This window comes from Tursiops truncatus, chromosome 1 (assembly GCF_011762595.2).
Source record: "Tursiops truncatus isolate mTurTru1 chromosome 1, mTurTru1.mat.Y, whole genome shotgun sequence".
Taxonomy (NCBI): Eukaryota; Metazoa; Chordata; class Mammalia; order Artiodactyla; family Delphinidae; genus Tursiops; species Tursiops truncatus.
In genome coordinates, this window is record NC_047034.1 from 102107689 (window position 1) to 102130385 (window position 22697).

Here is a 22697-nt window from a genome sequence, read left to right on the forward strand (position 1 = left end):
GTCAGAATGGCCATCATCAAAAAATCTAGAAACAATAAATGCTGGAGAGGGTGTGGAGAAAAGGGAACCCTCTTACACTGTTGGTGGGAATGTAAATTGATACAGCCACTGTGGAGAACAGTATGGAGGTTCCTTAAAAAGCTACAAATAGAACTACCATATGACCCAGCAATCCCACTACTGGGCATATACCCTGAGAAAACCATAATTCAAAAAGAGTCATGTACCAAAATGTTCATTGCAGCTCTATTTACAATAGCCCAGAGATGGAAACAACCTAAGTGTCCATCATCGGATGAATGGATAAAGAAGATGTGGCACATATACACAATGGAATATTACTCAGCCATAAAAAGAGACGAAATTGAGCTATTTGTAATGAGGTGGATAGACCTAGAGTCTGTCATACAGAGTGAAGTAAGTCAGAAAGAGAGAGACAAATACCGTATGCTAACACATATATATGGAATTAAAAAAAAAAAAATGTCATGAAAAACCTAGGGGTGAAACAGGAATAAAGACTCAGACTTACTAGAGAATGGACTTGAGGCTATGGGGAGGGGGAAGTGTAAACGGTGACAAAGCGATAAAGAGGCATGGACATATATACACTACCAAACGTAAGGTAGATAGCTAGCGGGAAGCAGCCGCATAGCACAGGGAGATCAGCTCGGTGCTTTGTGACCGCCTGGAGGGGTGGGATAGGGAGGGTGGGAGGGAGGGAGACGCAAGCGGGAAGAGATATGGGAATATATGTATATATATAACTGATTCATTTTGTTGTGAAGCTGAAACTAACATACCATTGTAAAGCAATTATACTCCAATAAAGATGTTAAAAAAAAAAAAAAAAAAAAAACAAAATAAAGGGGCGACAGAGTAAAAATGTAAAGCTTTAGTATACATTCAAAGTTAAGTTCTTATCAACTTAAAATAGACTGTTATACATGTAAGATGTTTTATGTAAGCCTCAAGAAAACTACAAAGCAAAACTTATCATAGATACACAAAGATAAGGGAAACTAAACATTCCACTATAGAAAATCATCAAATTATAAAGGAAGAGAGCAACAGAAGAAGAAAGGAACGAAGGAATTAAAAACAGCCAGAGAACAATGAACAAAATGGCAATAGTAGGTCCATACCTATCAATAATTAAATATAGATGGACTAAATTCTCTAATCAAATGACAGAGTGGTTTAATAAAAAAATAAGACCTAACTGTATACTGCCTAGAAAGACTCACTTCAGTTTTAAGGACACACATAGACTGAAAGTGAAGGGATGTAAAAATATATTCCATGTAAATGGAAACCAAAAGAAAGCTGAGATAACTACACTTATTTAAAAAAAAAAAACAGACTTTAGGCCAAAAGTGTAACAAGAGACAAAGAGGGTCATTATATAATGATAAAGGGGTCAATCCAACAAAAGAATATAACATTTGTAAACATTTTGCACCTAAAAAACACAGGAGCACCTAAATATATAAAGCAAGCATTAACAGACAGCAACATATTAATGTAGGGGGCTTTAATATCCCAGTTTCATCAATGGATAGATCATCCAGACAGAAAATCAATACGAAAACATTGGACCTGAACTACAAGTTAGACCAAATGGACTTAACATTTACAGAACATTCCATCCAACACATGACAGGAGTGTACATATTCTTCTCAAGTGCATATGGAACATTCTCCAGGACAGATCATATGTTAGGTCACAAAACAAGTCTTAATAAATTTAAGAAGATTAAAATCATATCAAGCATCTTCCAACTACAGTGGTATAAAAGTAGAAATCAATTATAAGAAGAAAACTGGAAAATTCACCATTACTTGGAGATTAAACAACATGCTACATAACAACCAATGTGTCAAAGAATAAATCAACAGAGAAATTAAAATTATCTTAAGACAAATTAAAATGGAAATATAATACAACAAAGCTTATGGGATGCAGCAAAAGCAGACATAAGAGGGAAGTTTATAGCGATAAACGCCTACATTAAGAAACAAGAAAGATACCAAATAAAACAACCTAAATTTCTACCTTAGGAAATAAAAAAGGAAGAACAAACTAAGCCCAAAGTTAGTAGAAGGAAGGAAATGAATATCAGAGTGGAAATAAATTAAACAGTGACTAAAAAGACATAGAAAATATCAATGAAACTAAGAGCTGAGTTTTTAAAAAGATAAACACAATAGACAAACCTTTAGCAAGGCTTAACAAGAAAAAAAGAGAGAGAACTTAAATAAATAAAATCAGAAATGAAAGAGGAAATGTTACAACTTGACACCAAAAAAATACTAAGGATCAAAAGGGACTACTATGAACAATTATACACTAACAAATTGGTCAGCAAAGAAAAAAATAGGTAAAATCCTAGAAACATACAACTCAAGACTGAATCATGAAGAAAATATAAAATGAGATCTCAATAGACCAATTACTAGTAAGGAGATTGAATCAGTAATAATAATAATAAAAAAAAAATCTCCCAACAACAAAAGTCCAGAACCAAATGGCTTTATTGGTGAATTCTAACAAACATTTAAGAATTAATACCAATCCTCCTCAAACTAGTCTAAAGAAAAGAGATGGGAACATTTCCAAACTCATTTTACCAGGCCAGCATTCCCCTGATACCAAAACCAGACAAGGATGCCACAAGAAAAGAAAATTACAGGCCAACATCACTGATGAACATAGACATGAAAATCTTCAAAAAATATTAGCAAACTGAATGGCCAGCATCAAAAAATCTACAAACAATAAATGCTGGAGATGGTGTGGAGAAAAGGAAACCCTCCTACACTGTTGGTGGGAATATAAATTGGTACAGCCACGATGGAGGTTCCTTAAAAAACTAAAAATAGAGCTACCATACAATTCAGCAATCCCACTCCTGAGCATATATCTGGAGGAAACCATAATTTGAAAGGATGCATCCACCCTGATGTTCATTGCAGCACTATTTACATCAGCCAAGACATGGAAGCAACCTAAATGTCCATCAACAGAGGAATGCATAAAGAAGATGTGGTACATATATACAATGGACTATTACTCAGCCACAAAAAGGAACGAAATAATGCCATCTGCAGTGACATGGATGGACCTAGAGACTGTCATACAGAGTGAAGTAAGTCAGAAAGAGAAAGACAAATATCATATAATATCACTTACATGTGGAATCTAGAAAAATGGTACAGATGAACTTATTTGCAAAGCAGAAACAGAGTCACAGATATAGAAAAAAACTTATGGTTACCAAGGGGGGAAGGTAGGCAGATAGGATGAACTGGAAGATGGGGATTGACATATATACACTACTATAAATAAAATAGATGACAAATGAGAACCTACTGTCTAGCACAGGGAGCTCTACTCAGGGCTCTGTGGTGACCTAGATGGGAAGGGAATCTAAAAAAGAGTGGATGTATGTATATGTATAACTGATTCACTTTGCTGTACAGCAGAAACTAACACAACATTGTAAAGCAACTATACTCCAATATCACTTAATAAAAAAAAGTATTTTAAAATAAATAAATATTTTTAAAAAATATTAGCAAACTGAATTCAACAATGCATTAAAAGAATCATATACCATGATCAAGTGGGATTAGGTCCAGGGACATAAGGATGGTTCAACATCTGCAAATCAATGAGATACCACATTAACAAAATGAAGGATAAAAGTCATATGATCATCTCAAAAGATGCAGAAAAAGCACCTGACAAAGTTCAATATCCATTCATGATGAAAATGCACAACACGTGGTTATAGGGGGAATGTACTCCAACATAACAAAGGTCATATATGACAAACCTACAGTTAACATATTACACAACTGTGAAAAACTGAAAGCATTTCCTTTAAAATCAGGAACAAGACAAGGATGCCAACTCTCACCACTTCTATTCAATACAGAATTGGGAGTCCTAGCCAGAGAAATTAGGGGGAAAAAAAAGGAATAGAAGGAATCCAAATTGGAAAGGAAGAAGTAAAACTGTAACTGTTTGTAAATGACATGATATTATATATAGAAAACCCTAAAGATGCCATCAAAAAACTGTTAGAACTAGTAAATGAATTCAGTAAACAGCAGGATACAAAATCAGTATATAAAAATCTGTTGTACATCTATATATTAATAATGAATTATCAGAAAGAGAAATTAGTAAAATAATCCCATTTATAATTTCATCAAAAAGAATAAAACGCCTAGAAATACATTTATCCAAGGAGATGAAAAACCTGTACACTGAAAACTGTAAGACACTGATGAAAGAAACTGAAGAAGATACAAATAAATGGAAAGATATTCTTTGCTCATGAACTGGAATAATTAATATTGTGAAAATGTCCTTACTATCCTAAGTGATCTACAGATTCAATTCAACCCCCATCAAAATTCCAATGGCATTTTTCACAGAAATAGAACAAGGTATCCTAAAATTTGTATGCAACCACAAAAGACCCCAAATAGCCAAAGCAATCTTGAAGAAGAACAAAGCTGGAAGCATCACACTTCCTGATTGCAAACCATGTTACAAAGCTATAGTATAGTACATATTAGCATAGAAATGGACACATAGATCAATGGAACAGAATAGATGGCCCAGAAATAAACCCATGCATGTATAGCCAATTAATTTATGACAAAGGAGCTAAGAATATACAATACAATGGAAAGAACAGTATCTTCAATGAATGGTGCTGGCAAAACTGGAGAGCCAGATGTAAAAAAATGAAACTGGACCCCGATCCTACACTATACACAAAAATCAACTCAAACTGTACTCAAAACTTAAATTTATGACCTGAAACCATAAAACTCTTATAAGAAAAAACACGGGGTAAGCACCTTGATATCAGGCGTGGTGATGATTTTTTGGATTTGACACTAAAAGCAAAGGCAACAAAAGCAAAAATAAAAAAGAGGGACTCTATTGTTGGGAGCCAAGAAATTTTCGCCATTAGAAGATGGCCGACACCCTGCTTCTCTTCCTGATTTATGAGATAGAAGTTCGCGCCTAAAATGAAAGCCCGCGCACGCAGCACCAATGATGATTAGCCAAGTACTTCCCTCATTCTGAATCCCGCCCCCCTTTCTCTGCAGTGTATAAATACAGCTACTGCAGCAATAAAAGTTTGAGGCTTGATCAGGATTCTGTCTTGCCTCCATTCTTTCGCGTCTCCTGCCCTTCCCCCTTTTTTCAACCCCCACAGGTTCCTCCTCGGACTCACAAGGATTTGTCCTGCTGGTCGGGACTCCCGGGGACGCCCGGGGCCGTACACACTCTATAAACTAAAAAGCTTCTGCACAGCAATGGAAACCAATAAAATGAAAAGGCAACCTACAGAATGGGAAAAAATATTTGCAAATCATTTACTGATAAGGAGTTAATATCCAAAATACCTAAAGAACTCATACAACTCAAAAGCAAAGAAACAATCTAATTAAAAAATGGGCAGAGGAAATGAATATACATTTTTTTCAAAGAAGATATACAAAGAGCCAATAGGTACATGAAAAGGTACTCAATATCACTAACCATCTGGGAAATGCATATCAAAATCAAATGAGATATCACCTTATACTGTTAGAATGGCTATCATCAAAAAGACATCAAAAAGAGATGAGTGTTGGCAAGGGTGTGGAAAAAAGGGAGCCCCTGTGCACTGTTGGTGGGCATGTAAACTGGTACAGCCATTAAGGAAAACAGCATGAAGCTTCCCCCAAAAATTAAAAATAGAACTATCATTCGATCCAGCAATACCACTTCTGGGTATATATTCAAAGGGAATGAAAACAGGTTATCAGAGATATCTGTACTCCTATGTTCATTGCAGCATTATTCACAATAGCTCAGATAAGGAAAAAACCTAAGTGCCCATCAACGGATGAATGGATAAAGAAGATGTGGTACTACCAAACGTAAAATAGATAGCTAGTGGGAAGCAGCCACATAGCACAGGGAGATCAGCTCGGTGTTTTGTGACCACCTAGAGAGGTGGGATAGGGAGGGTGGGAGGGAGGGAGACACAAGAGGAAAGAGATATGGGGACATATGTATATTTATAACTGATTCACTTCGTTATAAAGCAGAAACTAACACACCATTGTAAAGCAGTTATACTCTAACAAAGATGTTAAAAAAAAAAAAGATGTGGTAAATATACATACAATGGAATATACAATATGCCCTTTGGAACAACATGAATGGACCTTGAGGGCATTATGCTAAGTGAAATAAAACAGAGAAAGACAAATACTGCATGATATCACTTATATGTGGAATCTTAAAAAAAAAAAAAGTCAAACTCATAGAAACAGTGAGCAGGAAAGTGGTTGCCAGAGGCTGGGTGGTGGGGGAAATAGGAGAGGTTGCTAACAGGGTACAACCTTTCAGGTATAAGATGACTAAAGTCTGAGGGATCTAATATATAACATGATGACTACAGTTGGTAACACTAGTTGTATAATTGAAATTTGCTGAAAGATTAGAACTTGAATGTTCTCACACACACACACAAAATTTTTTTTAAGTTCATGGTTGAACGTAAATTATTTCTCCTGTGGTAATATGATACATATCAAATTAATAATGTCCAAATTCAGTGTCTTCTAAATAAAGTGCATTTTATTCAAATAGGTCAATTTTTGGTTATTTAGTCCTCTACAAACTACAAGGATGGGAAAATAAGTCATAAATTTACTTCATTATAGTTCTGCTTTATGTACTTTTATATGTTTACTTACTTTAATAAGTAATGCTTCGTTTATAGCTTCAATTACTTTATTCCTGTCTTGGACTTGCTGATGCAAATTGCTTATAGTGTCCTGAGCTTCTTTTAATTCTAGTTTTGTTTTCTCTAACTGTTCATTTAGTTGCTGAACAGAAGTCTTTTGAGAATCAGCAGTAATCTTCCACTTTACATGCTTCTCCTGATGTGAAATCATCTACATAGCCCCAAAATTGAAAAGGAAAGGAAGAAAGAAAACAGGGTGAAGTTGGTTTCAACAACATTCTAATACTTTCCATTTCCACTTAAATGAAAGTAAATTCTGTTTGTAGTTACAAACATGATTTCTCAACAAATAACATACTAGAGGGAAAAAGGGGAGAAGGAACCCATAGTTTTAAATTTACTTAAGAACAGTTAACGAAATACCATGGACTGCTTTTGGATCCTGATTTGAACAAATCAGCTTTATAGCTTATAAAGACATTTTTGTGATAACTGAGGAAATCTGAACAATGATTGGATGTATGATGATATTAAGGAATTAAAGTCAATTTTTAGGTGTAATAATAGCATTGTGGTTATGTTTTTTTAAAATAGCCCTCATCCGACTTCCCTGATGGCGCAGTGGTTAAGAATCCACCTGCCAATGCAGGGACACGGGTTCGAACCCTGGTCCGGGAAGATCCCACATGTCTCAGAGCAACTAAGCCCGTGCACCACAACTACTGAACCTGCACTCTAGAGCCTGCGAGCCACAACTACTGAAGCCCGCGTGCCTAGAGCCTGTGCTCTGCAACAAGAGAAGCCACCGCAATGAGAAGCCTGCACACCGCAATGAAGACCCAACGCAGCCAAAAATAAAAATAAATAAATAAATTTATTAAAATAGTCCGTATCTTTTAGAAATGTTTACTGATGAAACAATCATGTTTGGGATTTGCTTCAAAACAATGTGATATGTGGGGGAATGTGGGGAAGGGAAGAAAGGGAAGTGAGTGAGGTTAAAGATATGGTGACCATACTTCCCAGTTTGCCTACAGCTGTCTAGGTTTTATGCCTGGTATCCTGGTGTAGTTACTAATAGCACCCTTTTTCATTCTCAAAAGTATTTCCTTTTAGATAAAAGAGATGGTCGACATACTTATAGATCAAATCAAATTGGCCGTGAGTTGATAATTACTGAAGTTGAACAATATATAGGAAGAGTTATACTATTCTACTTTTGAATATGTTTAAAATTTTCCATAATAAAGTTTAAAAAAATCTCATTTTCATTGAAAAAAATCAGGAGTTTTGCAATTAAATAACTTTTCTGACAACTCTGAAACCTGTATTTTAAAAATTACAGTTAAAAATTATTGATCTCCTTTCCTATTACTTTAATGACATATCCTCTCATTTTTATATTCAACCAACATACACACTTTAAAAAAATCTTTGTTAAGAACAACAACAAAAAAACCTATATATATATTTTTTAACCTGTAAGTATTTATTTTAATTACTCCTATTTGAAGGTCCTTATTTTTGGAAAATAGCAAGGCATTTTATTATCCACTCTTTCCATTCCTTAAAGGCTTCTACAGGTTTTGGCAAATTCACATTATCCTCATGACTATGTTTTGGAGGGAGGTGTGTCAGCAGATTCATCTTCAATCCACCTCACCAGCGCTTTGTACCCTTCCACAGTGCTACAACCAATAGCATGCTGTAACTTGTGTAAACAGATAGGGTAAAAGTTTAGGGGGCACTGGTCAGCTTTTCCCAAATCTTTGGAACCTTGCATTAGATGTTCAAGCCACTGGCAGTGTTAAAGTCCAAATCTGTGTCCAACCTCATGGGTTAAAGTCTTATAGGATCAAAGTGGCAAAACACTAGTCATTTCAGGAATGTAATAGTTATCAAAAATTGAATAGTCGTTTGAAGGTGTTCTCTGCAGCTTCTTTACCTTGCCTTCATAAGATAAACTATTAAAAAAACGCCATACCTGACAAGGCTGAATATCCCCATACCATCTGTTAAAGAGGCCTGTCCAAAGGCAAAATTCCAGGGAATCTCTTGGGTAATGCTCAGTGTTATTCCCACAACACAGAAGGCATCTTTAGGCTTCTAATTTTTTAGAACTTCAGGGTATGCCCTGCATGAATTTGTAGGTTTTGGATGTTATCACTGACTCTAAAAGAACACCTTGCAGAGACAGGAACTGGTTCTAGGAGCTTTACTGTCAAGCCACAGAAAAATGCTTCACAGTAGCCCTTGAGTCATTTAATATATTCTTGACTGATAACTCTGGTGTTTCCTAGAGATCCAATGCACTGTATATAAATACTGCATTTCTCTGGAGAGGGTGTCTTTCTGTAAGGATCACTGAAAAACTTTTCAAAAGTCTTGGGGAGCCTCAGGATGGGAGGTATCCAATCTGATCACGAATGCAAGATGGGTCCAAAGGTATCACCCTCTGGCTGGAAGTCTTCATTTATCAAAAGCTGTTCCACCAGCACCTAACTTTTACTGTGACACAAGTGCTGGGTTCTTAAGATGAGAGCTGTTTTTAGTGTCTGTTTAGAGTTCCATACTGTTTGCATAATGAAAGGTCTCTTCCATTCACATCGTGTTCCTATGTAGAGCTTTCATTTTTCTGTCTGAATGGGTTAAACAGCTGTTTCACCACGAGGCTTAAAAGGACCAGCATGTCTGGGGCCTGACTGGAAAAGCATTGTGCTGGGTGCCTTCATCCCCGACAGGCCTCCAAGACACCAGCTGCAGCCCCTGTGCGAGTATCCATATTAGGTGTTTTTATATGATGCATATAAAATATTAATACCAGATATTAAACAGCAATACTAGAACCAATTTTTACAATTCATTTTATGTACTATTGCTTATAAATAATTTCAGGATGCTTATAAAACTAAAAGTAAAAAATTGGATGATTAAAATAAAAGTAGAAATTCAGACCATGTAATAAAAGCATACTGAGTAGTTCCTGGCAAATACTTGAGATGGACCAATTATTACTGATGGTCACTAAGATGACCAGCTAATATCAAATAATTATGCTGAACTCATCAGCATTCACATTTGTCTCTAAAGACCAAAGGTTGTAATCTCTTGGCCTGAGGACTGGATTCAGCTTGCAAATGTGTTTTGTTTGGCAGACAATGTTTTCAAAGAGATTTGACTCTAAATGCATTTAAACAAGACATGGTGACCACAAACCCAACTTATCCCTCACAAAGATGTTACCAAACTCCCTAGAAATGAGTTTAATATAAATATATTTGCAACCATTGCCATACGGAAAAATGCTTTATTAGAACTTCATAAGTAATTTATTCAGATCTTAAACATAAATTCTGGATATCTTCAAATATAGTTTTTAAAAAGACAAGAAATGCTATTCTAATGGGTGACACTGCCCATTTCTATAAAGGCTCAGGACACATGGATAGATAAAAAGTATTGTACTGCCTCTCTAACTTACTATCAGAGCAAATGTTGAAAATTACAACACATTAATAGATCTACATCACATGAAACAGCTTATATTGGTTATTAAATACCTCCAGTTAGTTTTGGCAAGCGCTATTTTATAACCAATGATACAATGATAATGATGTGCCAGGCTCTGGTGTAAGAACTTTAACTACACTAATTCATTTAATCCTCAGCACAGTTTTATGAAATAGATAGCATTATTATATCCATTTTAGTTAAAGATGTTAAGTTAGTTGCCCAAGGTTACATAAGTGTCAAGTAATGAGCTGAGATTTAGAACCAGGATGCCTGGCTAAAGAATTCAACCTCTTAACCCCACAGAATATTAGTTCACTGGATATGAAGCAAAAGTTATACGTTTAGGATACCAGAAATGGAAGACCACATGTATTACTCTATAATGAACATTTAAGAGCTAGACTTATACTTTGTTCAGATAGATCAACACACTTTAGCAGGGGGTAATAGAACAAATTAAATTTTTATTTACCTCTAGATGATAAGCTTCTTTGACAGATTCTACTTCTGCTGACAATTTCTTGATTTCTGCTTGCATTCTTACTTCTAACTGAGCTTCACGTACTTGAGAAGCCCCCAACTCTTCAGCTAAATGTTTTCCATGAGCTTCCTTAAAATGACATATTAAGTAAAGGTTACATTACTTGTTTATTTGGCTATTATAGCTAAACAACTCACCACATTTATAGAAGTATCTTAATCTTTTATAATACTATATCTTTTATAATACTTAATCTTTTATAATACTTAATCTTTTATAATACTGTGTATGTACTCATACACAGTTACCATATTAAATGTACACTTTAAAAAATGTATTAATCTAGATTTTAATCTAGATCTTTAAGAGAGTACTAATGGGAAAGTATCAGTATATTGTTTGTTATCATAATATAATAGAAGTTCACTAACCAATGCATTTTGTAAAATAAACTAATAACCACAGAACACTGAACTTTGGCAGATAATAGTCTGCTCTTAGGTATGGGTATGCATTTTTGCTCACCAGATGTGCTGTTTGCTTATCTACAGTCAGTTGTGTATTTATCCAGACCTATTTATGCTAGTTGTGTTTGTGACTACAATTATGTAGTTTTATTATACATTATGAACATTGATGAAATATGCATGTAAAATGAATGTTTTTATATGAAAACTAAGTTATATGCTTTGAGACAATTCAATGAGTGAGTCACAAACATTTGCTACCCAATTAGAACCAGTCAGGATAGTTGTAAAATATTGTGTGAAATCCCATAAAAAATACGAGATGCTATCCTCTGATTCACAAATGTCTTTCAATTCTTTTTCCATTTTAAGAAACTAAAATTGGAAACTATAGATGATGGAATATGAGTATGGTTTATGCAAGAAAGACTAGGTGGAATTTTAATCAAGTGACCCTACCATACACCAAAAACCAAGATTTGGTCCCACATTAAAAGATTAACGCATGAATGTAAACTTAGATTTTTGGGTTAAAATATAATACTTAAAGTGTCATTTTTTAAAAATAAATGTATTTATTTTGTTTATTTATTATTTTTGGCTGCATTGGGTCTTCGTTGCTGCGCGGGCTTTCTCTAGTTGCGGCGAGCGGGGGCTACTCTTCGTTGTGGTGAGCGGGCTTCTCACTGTGGTGGCTTCTCTTGTTGCGAAGCACGGGCTCTAGTCACGCGGGCTTCAGTAGTTGAGGCACGGGGGCTCAGGAGTTGTGGCGCACGGGCCTAGTTGCTCTGCAGCACGTGGGATATTCCTGGACCAGGGCTTGAACCTGTGTCCCCTGCGTTGGCAGGTGGATTCTTAACCACTGTGCCACCAGGGAAGCCCTAAAGTGTCATTTTTTTTTTAATGTTTATTTATTTATTTATCTTTTGCTGCGTTGGGGCTGCACTGGGTCTTCATTTTTTCTTTTTTTTTTTATGCGGTACGCGGGCCTCTCACTGTTGTGGCCTCTCCCGTTGCGGAGCACAGGCTCCAGATGCACAGGCTCAGCGGCCATGGCTCACGGGCCCAGCCGCTCTGCAGCATGTGGGATCTTCCCGGACTGGGGCACAAACCCGTGTCCCCTGCATCAGCAGGCGGACTCTCAACCACTGTGACACCAGGGAAGCCCTGGGTCTTCGTTTTTGCGTGCGGGCTGTCTTTAGCTGCGTCAAGCATGGGCTACTCTTGGTTGCGGTGCAAGTGTTTCTCATTGTGGTGGCTTTTCTTGTGGAGCACTGGCTCTAGGTGCGTGGGCTTCAGTAGTTGTGGCACATGGGCTTCAGTAGTTGTGGCTTGTAGGCTCTAGAGAGCAGGCTCAGTAGTTGTGATGCACGCGTTTAGTTGCTCTGCAGCATGTGGGATCTTCCAGGACCAGGGCTCGAACCCATGTCACCTGCATCAGCAGGCAGATTCTTAACCACTGCGCCACCAGGGAAGGCCTAAAATGTCATTTTTAATAATTCCCCACTTTCACTTACTTATTTGATTAACTGAGCTTAGTTTATCAGATAAAATCAATTATACTACATTTAGATACTATTGATAAGGATAGAAATGAGATAAAAGATAGCCTCCCTTTTCCTAGTAGACTCCCATGTGCCTGACATTCTAGTAAAAATTCCCTGTATATTTATTATTAGTCTAACCACCCAGAAATGTGAATAAAAATGTCATTAGGTTAACCAAGGCTAAATGTAAAAACATTTTCAGTCAATTCCCATACTGAATTAGTAACCATAATAGAAAGCAGAAAAATCACAAGAACTTTTCTAGAATACCAATAAATACATTTTTTTCGAAGTCTAAGTAATTAACTCACATATATCAATCTAAATATTTTTAAGCCAAGTTGTTAACTTTCTATCTAATACTAGGGAAATACAATCTATATTAGTGCTCTTGCTATTTAAAAGCTCTTTTCCTCCCCAAGGGTTCTGGACTGCAGGTTTCTAACAGTTATAAATTTAGATAGTCAGTTTTCATATATGAATGGCTACAAATGTAAAAAGTTTTTACTAAAAAAGATTTATTAGAGACTTCCCTGGTGGTCCAGTGATAAAGAATCCGCCTTACAATGCAGGGGACGCGGGTTCGATTCCTGGTCAGGGAACTAAGAGCACACATGCTGCGGGGCAACTAAGCCAGTGTGCCACAATTACTGAGCTCGCGTGCCTCAACTAGAGCCCGCGTGCTGCAAGCTACAGAACCCATGCGCCCTGGAGCCCAAGCGCCACAACTACCGAGCCCACGCACCCTGGAGCCTGCATGCCACAACTAGAGAGAAGCCCACGTGCCACAACGAAGAGCCTGTGTGCTGCAATGAAAGATCCCACATGCCTCAATGAAGATCCCGTGTGCTGCAACTAAGACACAATGCAGCCAAAAATAAATTATATTAAATAAATAAATAATGAATAAATCTTTTAAAAAAGATTTATTAGATTTATTTTTTTTGTTTGAGTGATAGCTCAAATTCACTTGAAAGTCTGAAAGTGCTTTATAACTCATTTTATTGAAAACTAATTAGTTTGACTAATACTCAGTTCTGAGAGACTTCCAAGTTACACTACAATGCTGTGCTAAATATAACAGTTTTTTAAAAAATTTGGGTAAAATACACATAACATAAAATTTACCACCTTAATCATTTTTAAGTGTAAAATTTGGTGGTATTAAATACATTCACATTGTTGTGGAACACAATTAACTTTTGTAAGAACTATATTCTATAGTCGAAAAAGTAAAGGTTAAAAATTTTAGTATTTTCAGTAAGGTAAAATTAGAATAGGGATTACTTTCTCTTTAGAGAGTTGCTTTATTTCCTCCAGTTCACTTGACAGCCTTTCTACTTCTCTCTGTGCTTGCACTTGTTGACGATGAGCCTCCACCAATTCTGTATGAGAGTTCTGCAAATGCTCCCGAGATAGCCTCAATTCTTGCTCCAAATCTATGGCCTCCTTGTACTGAGTTGCAATGTACTGTTCCTGCTCTTTCATAACCTGAAATGCACAAGATATTTGTAGGTTTCAAAATAAAATGATACAGATAACCTATTCTTACTCTGATTTCTCTTTTAATAAATGACTTAACCCCTCCCAACTAAACCTCTATATAATTTAACATATAATGAATATCATCCACTGTGAAACTAACATTCGAAAATGTTTTCTTTTTTAATGATAAAAAAATGACAAAAGTACTGTAATAAATCTGGGACTCACTGGTATATTTTACATGACTTTAATATGCAAGCTGCATAATCCTTTAACATTATGATGCAACATCACAGAATATATAATAATATAAAGAGAAGAAAGACGTTAATATTTCATTATCCATGTCAAAGATGGAGAATATACTGGCGTGAATAATCAAAACCTACCACTAACCCACACAGCTTGGTTAAGGATGATCTTATTCACTGCAAAAGGGAAATTTGTTATTGGGACTACTACTCCTTCTGAAAACCTTTTACATTCCTCAGTTAAATCCCTAGTAAAGTATTATTTCTTAGAGAAAAAGAAATCAGTAAAAAGTAAATTAGTTCTAAATTGGCTCAGTGAGGTAGATTAGATGGTAGATAATGACGCTTGACTTTAGGGCTGATAAGAAGGAAAGAAACCAGTACAAATCACTAGGACCCTAATGTCTAGAATGGGGGCCTAAGGTCCAACAGTGTTGTATATCAGTATAAATCTCATGTAAATATTTTTAGCCAGCCCTTGTTAAGGAACATGAAATGATTGAGCCAGTAACCTTTCTTTTTTCTCACTGGGGCTCAAACTTGGTCTCAGAGACCCTGCTTAATTTATGTATTGATATATAATCCAACAAATATTTATTCATGCTTACTATGTGATATGTACTATTCTAGGTGTTGAGGATAAAGGAGTGAACAGAGGAGACAAAGTGGCTACCCTTGTGGAGTTTATATTCAACTGGAAGAGACAGATAATCAATTAATCAAACACAATAAAGAGCTATATATTGATATTAAGTTTTAAAGTTGAGTATAGTATTTAAAAACAAAAAAAAGTTACATCCATGAGAGCTCTTAGAAACAAATTCACTTTTAAAAAAAGGCAAGTGGGTGGAATGAGTTCAGTAGTCAACACACATGCAAACTGATGATATGAAGTCATCAAACTTTATCTGGCAACTCAATGTACTTGGCCTCAATAAAATACAACTATCTGTTAATTCATTCTCTGGATAGAGTCCCTCAAGGACAAAGGAGTGCATCCTATTAATATCTGATCTTCAGTTCTATCACATAGTAGGTTCTCAATTAAAACATACATATATTTATTGATCAAGTGAGCATATATCATGGATTTACTATGTGAGAGATATGCAAATGCCTATAAGGAATATAAAGACAAATAAGATGATAACCTCACCTATAATCAGAACATCAGAATAAAGTAATTAATAAGATAAGGAAAATAGTAGGTATCTGGCACAAATAATTAGCCTAAAAATACTTATGGCACAGTTTCTGTGCATACTAAATACCAATCACATACTAAAACCAATCAGTTTAAAATATAAAGATTTTAGACGAGAGGAAGATGGCGGAAGAGTAAGAGGCGGAGATCACCTTCCTCCCCACAGATACACCAGAAATACATCTACACGTGGAACAACTCCTACAGAACACCTACTGAACGCTGGCAGAAGACCTCGGCCCTCCCAAAAGGCAAGAAACTCCCCACGTACCTGGGTAGGGCAAAAGAAAAAACAGAGACAAAAGAATAGGGACGGGACCTGCACCAGGGGGAGGGAGCTGTGAAGGAGGAAAGGTTTCCACACACTAGGAAGCCCCTACGCAGGTGGAGACTGCCGGTGGCGGAGGGGGAAAGCTTCGGAGCCGCGGAGGAGAGTGCAGCAACAGGGGTGCGGAGGGAAAAGCGGCGAGATTCCCGCACAGAGGATCGGTGCCGATCGGCACTCACCAGCCCGATGGGCTTGTCTGCTCACCCGCCAGAGGACTGGGGTTGGCGGCTTGAACATAGCCTGAAGGGGTTAGTGCACCACGGCTAGCCGGGAGGGAGTCCGGGGAAAAGTCTGGACCTACCGAAGAGGCAAGAGACTTTTTCTTCCGTCTTTGTTTCCTGGTGTGCGATGAGAGGGGATTAAGAGCGCTGCTAAAAGGAGCTCCAGAGACGGGCTCGAGCCACAGCTAAAAGCGCGGACCCCAGAGACCTGCATGAGACGCTAAGGCTGCTGCTGCCGCCACCAAGAAGGCTGTCTGCGAGCACAGGTCACTATCCACACCCCCCTTCCGAAGAGCCTGTGCAGCCTGCCACTGCCAGGGTCCCGGGATCCAGAAACAACTTCCCCGGGAGAACGCACGGCACGCCTCAGGCTGGTGCAACACCACGCCGGCCTCTGCCACCGCAGGCCCGCCCCACACTCCGTGCCCCTTCCTCCCTCTGGCCTGAGTGAGCCAGAGCCCCCGACTCAGCGGCTCCTTTAACCCTGTCCTGCCTGAGCGAAGAACAGATGCACTCTTGTGACCTACATGCAGTGGGGGGGGGGGCAAATCCAAAACTGAGCCCCTGGGAGCTGTGAGAACAAAGAAGAGAAAGGGAAATCTCTCCCAGCAGCCTCAGAAGCAGCGGATTAAAGCTCCACAATCAACTTGATGTACCCTGCATCTGTGAATACATGAATAGAAAACAAATCATCCCATTTTGAGGAGGTGGACTTTGAGAGCAAGATTTATGATTTTTCCCCCTTTCCTCTTTTTGTGAATGTGTATGTGTATGCTTCTGTGTGACATTTTGTCTGTATAGCTTTGCTTCCACCATTTGTCCTAGGGTTCTATCCGTCTGTTTTTTTTTCTTTTTAATTTTTTTTCTTAATAATTAATTTTTATTTTAATAACTGTATTTAATTTTATGTTATCTTCTTTCTTTCTTTCCTTCCCTCCCTCCTTTAGACAATGAATCATCCCAAATTGAGGAGATGGACTTTGAGAGCAAGATTTATGATTTTTTCCCCTTTTCCTCTTTTTGTGAGTGTGTATGTGTACACTTCTGTGTGAGATTCTGTCTGTAGAGCTTTGCTTCCACCATTTGTCCTAGGGTTCTATCCATCCGTTTTTTTTTTAATAATTATTTTTTATTTTAATAACTTTATTACATTTTATCTTATTTTATTTTACTTCATCTTCTTTCTTTTTCTTCTTCCTTCCCTCCTTCCTTCCTTCCTCCCTCCCTCCTTTCTTTCTTTCTTTCCTTCTTTCTTTCTACTTCTACTAATTCTTTCTTTCTACTTTTTCTCCCTTTTATTCTGAGCCGTGTGGATGAAAGGCTCTTGGTGCTGCAGCCAGGAGTCAGTGCTGTGCCTCTGAGGTGGGAGAGCCAACTTTAGGACACTGGTCCACAAGAGACCTCCCAGCTCCACATAATATCAAATGGCGAAAATCTCCCAATGATCTCCATCTCAACACCAGCACCCAGCTTCACTCAACAACCAGCAAGTTACAGTGCTGGACACCCTATACCAAACAACTAGCAAGACAAGAACACAACTCCACCCATTAGCAGAGAGGCTGCCTAAAATCATAAGTCTACAGACACCCCAAAACACCCCACCAGACGTGGACCTGCCCACCAGAAAGACAAGATCCAGCCTCATCCACCAGAACACAGGCACTAGTCCCCTCCACCAGGAAGCCTACACAACCCATTGAACCAACCTTAGCCATTGGGGACAGACACCAAAAACAAAGGGAACTACGAACCAGCAGCCTGCAAAAAGGAGACTCCAAACTCAGTAAGATAAGCAAAATGAGAAGACAGAAAAACACACAGCAGATGAAGGAGCAAGATAAAAACCCACCAGACCTAACAAATGAAGAGGAAATAGGCAGTCTACCTGAAAAAGAATTCAGAATAATGATAGTAAAGATGATCCAAAATCTTGGAAATAGAATAGACAAAATGCAAGAAACAGTTAACAAGGACCTAGAAGAACTAAAGAGGAAACAAACAATGATGAACAACACAATAAATGAAATGAAAAATACTCTAGATGGGATCAATAGCAGAATAACTGAGGCAGAAGAATGGATAAGTGACCTGGAAGATAAAATAGTGGAAATAACTAATGCAGAGCAGAATAAAGAGAAAAGAACAAAAAGAACTGAGGACAGTCTCAGAGACCTCTGGGACAACATTAAACGCACCAACATTCGAATTATAGGGGTCCCAGAAGAAGAAGAGAAAAAGAAAGGGACTGACAAAATATTTGAAGATATTATAGATGAAAAGTTCCCTAATATGGGAAAGGAAATAGTTAATCAAGTCCAGGAAGCACAGAGAGTCCCATACAGGATAAATCCAAGGAGAAATATGCCAAGACACATATTAATCAAACTGTCAAAAATTAAATACAAAGAAAACATATTAAAAGCAACAAGGGAAAAACAACAAATAACACATAAAGGAATCCCCATAAGGTTAACAGCTGACCTTTCAGCAGAAACGCTGCAAGCCAGAAGGGACTGGCAGGACACATTTAAAGTGATGAAGGAGAAAAATCTGCAACCAAGATTACTCTACCCAGCAAGGATCTCATTCAGATTTGATGGAGAAATTAAAACCTTTACAGACAAGCAAAAGCTGAGAGAGTTCAGCACCACCAAACCAGCTTTACAACAAATGCTAAAGGAACTTCTCTAGGCAAGAAACACAAAAGAAGGAAAAGACCTACAATAACGAACCCAAAACAATTGAGAAAATGGGAATAGGAACATACATATCGATAATTACCTTAAATGTAAATGGACTAAATACTCCCACCAAAAGACACAGATTGGCTGAACGGATACAAAAACAAGACCCATATACATGCTGTCTACAAGAGACCCACTTCAGACCTAGAGACACATACAGACTCAAAGTAAGGTGATGGAAAAAGATATTCCATGCAAATGGAAACCAAAAGAAACCTGGAGTAGCAATTCTCATATCAGACAAAATAGACTTCAAAATAAAGACTATTAGAAGAGACAAAGAAGGACACCACATAATGATCAAGGGATCAATCCAAGAAGAAGATATAACAATTGTAAATATTTATGCACGCAACATAGGAGCACCTCAATACATAAGGCAAATACTAACAGCCATAAAAGGGGAAATCGACCGTAACACATTCATAGTAAGGGACTTTAATACCCCACTTTCACCAATGGACAGATCATCCAAAATGAAAATAAATAAGGAAACACAAGCTTTAAATGATACATTAAACAAGATGGACCTAATTGATATTTATAGGACATTCCATCCAAAAACAACAGAATACACATTTTTCTGAGGTGCTCATGGAACATTCTCCAGGATAGATCATATCTTGGGTCACAAATCAAGCCTTGGTAAAGTTAATAAATTTGAAATTGTATCAAGTATCTTTTCCAACCACAACGCTATGAGACTAGATATCAATTACAGGAAAAGATCTGTAAAAAATACAAACAGATGGAGGCTAAACAATACACTACTTAATAACGAAGTGATCAGTGAAGAAATCAAAGAGGAAATTAAAAAATACCTAGAAACCAATGACAATGGAAACACGACGACCCACAACCTATGGGATGCAGCAAAAGCAGTTCTAAGAGGGAAGTTTATAGCAATACAATCCTACCTTAAGAAACAGGAAACATCTCAAATAAACAACCTAACCTTGCACCTAAAGCAATTAGAGAAAGAAGAACAAAAAAACCCTGAAGTTAGCAGAAGGAAAGAAATCATAAAAATCAGATCAGAAATAAATGAAAAAGAAATGAAGGAAACGATAGCAAAGATCAATAAAACTAAAAGCTGGTTCTTTGAGAAGATAAACAAAATTGATAAACCATTAGCCAGACTCATCAAGAAAAAAAGGGAGAAGACTCAAATCAATAGAATTAGAAATGAAAAAGGAGAAGTAACAACTGACACTGCAGAAATACAAAAGATCATGAGAGATTACTACAAGCAACTCTATGCCAATAAAATGGACAACCTGGAAGAAATAGACAAATTCTTAGAAAGGCACAACCTGCCAAGACTGAATCAGGAAGAAATAGAAAATATGAGCAGACCAATCACAAGCACTGAAATTGAAAATGTGATTAAAAATCTTCCAACAAACAAAAGCCCAGGACCAGATGGCTTCACAGGCAAATTCTATCAAACATTTAGAGAAGAGCTAACACCTATCCTTTTCAAACTCTTCCAAAATATAGCAGAGGGAGGAACACTCCCAAACTCATTCTATGAGGCCACCATCACCTTGATACCAAAACCAGACAAGGATGTCACAAAGAAAGAAAACTACAGGCCAATATCACTGATGAACATAGATCAAAAATCCTCAACAAAATACTAGCAAACAGAATCCAACAGCACATTAAAAGGATCATACACCATGATCGAGTGGGTTTATTCCAGGAATGCAAGGATTCTTCAATATATGCAAATCAATCAATGTGATACACCATATTAACAAAGTGAACGAGAAAAACCATATGATCATCTCAATAGATGCAGAGGAAGCTTTCGACAAAATTCAACACCCATTTATGATAAAAACCCTGCAGAAAGTAGGCACAGAGGGAACTTTCCTCAACATAATAAAGGCCATATATGACAAACCCACAGCCAACATTGTCCTCAATGGTGAAAAACTGAAAGCATTTCCACTAAGATCAGGAACAAGACAAGGTTGCCCACTCTCACCATTCTTATTCAACATAGTTTTGGAAGTTTTAGCCACAGCAATCAGAGAAGAAAAAAAAATAAAAGGAATCCAAATCGGAAAAGAAGAGGTAAAGCTGTCACTGTTTGCAGATGACATGATACTATATATAGAGAATCCTAAAGATGCTACCAGAAAACTACTAGAGCTAATCAATGAATTTGGTAAAGTAGCAGGATACAAAATGCACAGAAATCTCTGGCATTTCTATACACTAATGATGAAAAATATGAAAGTGAAATCAAGAAAACACCCCCATTTACCATCGCAACAAAAAGAATAAAATATCTAGGAATAAACCTACCTAAGGAGACAAAAGACCTGTATTCAGAGAATTATAAGACGCTGATGAAAGAAATTAAAGATGATACAAATAGATGAAGAGATATACCATGTTCTTGGATTGGAAGAATCAACGTTGTGAAAATGACTCTACTACCCAAAGCAATCTACAGATTCAATGCAATCCCTATCAAACTACCACTGGCATTTTTCACAGAAGTAGAACAAAAAATTTCACAATTTGTATGGAAACACAAAAGACCCTGAATAGCCAAAGCAATCTTGAGAACAAAAAACGGAGCTGCAAGAGTTAGGCTCCCTAACTTCAGACTATACTACAAAGCTACAGTAATGAAGACAGTATGGTACTGGCAGAAAAACAGAAAGATAGATCAATGGAACAGGACAGAAAGCCCAGAGATAAACCCATGCACATATGGTCACCTTATCTTTGATAAAGGAGGCAAGAATGTACAGTGGAGAAAGGACAGCCTCTTCAATAAGTGGTGCTGGGAAAACTGGACAGGTACATGTAAAAGTATGAGATTAGATCACTCCCTAACACCATACACAAAAATAAGCTCAAAATGGATTAAAGACCTAAATGTAAGGCCAGAAACTATCAAACTCTTAGAGGAAAACATAGGCAGAACACTCTATGACATAAATCACAGCAAGATCCTTTTTGACCCACCTCCTAGAGAAATGGAAATAAAAACAAAAATGAACAAATGGGACAAATGAAACTTCAAAGCTTTTGCACAGCAAAGGAAACCATAAACAAGACAAAAAGACAACGCTCAGAATGGAGAAAATATTTGCAAATGAAGCAACTGACAAAGGATTAATCTCCAAAATTTATAAGCAGCTCAATAACAAAAAAACAAACAACCCAATCCAAAAATGGGCAGAAGACCTAAATAGACATTTCTCCAAAGAAGATATACAGACTGCCAACAAACACATGAAAGAATGCTCAACATCATTAATCATTAGAGAAATGCAAATCAAAACTACAATGAGATATCATCTCACACCAGTCAGAATGGCCATCATCAAAAAATCTACAAACAATAAATGCTGGAGAGCGTGTGGAGAAAAGGGAACACTCTTGCACTGCTGGTGGGAATGTGAATTGGTACAGCCACTATGGAGAACAGTATGGAGGTTCCTTAAAAAACTGCAAATAGAACTACTATATGACCCAGCAATCCCACTACTGGGCATATACCCTGAGAAAACCATCATTCAAAAAGAGTCATGTACCAAAATGTTCATTGCAGCTCTATTTACAATAGCCAGGAGATGGAAACAATCTAAGTGTCCATCATCAGATGAATGGATAAAGAAGATGTGGCACATATATACAATGGAATATTACCCATAAAAAGA

At 37.2% G+C, this 22697-nt stretch overlaps 1 protein-coding gene and 1 pseudogene across 16 annotated transcripts in view; both read right to left on the reverse strand.

Annotated features, from left to right (window-relative positions):
* Positions 1–22697, reverse strand: part of CCDC18 (coiled-coil domain containing 18) — a 126492-nt gene that overhangs the window by 18324 nt on the left and 85471 nt on the right. For 14 of the 16 annotated variants that reach the window (XR_004528209.2, XR_012334511.1, XR_004528208.2 and 11 more), the window contains 3 exons: positions 14063–14266; positions 10753–10890; positions 6778–6978 (listed from right to left, as the gene is read on the reverse strand). Coding sequence is in view for 13 of the 16 variants with exons in the window: in XM_033863408.2 (XP_033719299.1) it covers positions 6778–6978; positions 10753–10890; positions 14063–14266 (543 nt within the window). In the remaining 3 variants the exon portion in view is untranslated. The remainder of the gene's footprint in view (positions 1–6777; positions 6979–10752; positions 10891–14062; positions 14267–22697) is intronic. The other 2 variants (XM_073810870.1, XM_033863450.2) reach the window with 2 other exon arrangements.
* On the reverse strand, positions 6995–10741 carry LOC109547367 (archaemetzincin-2 pseudogene; annotated as a pseudogene).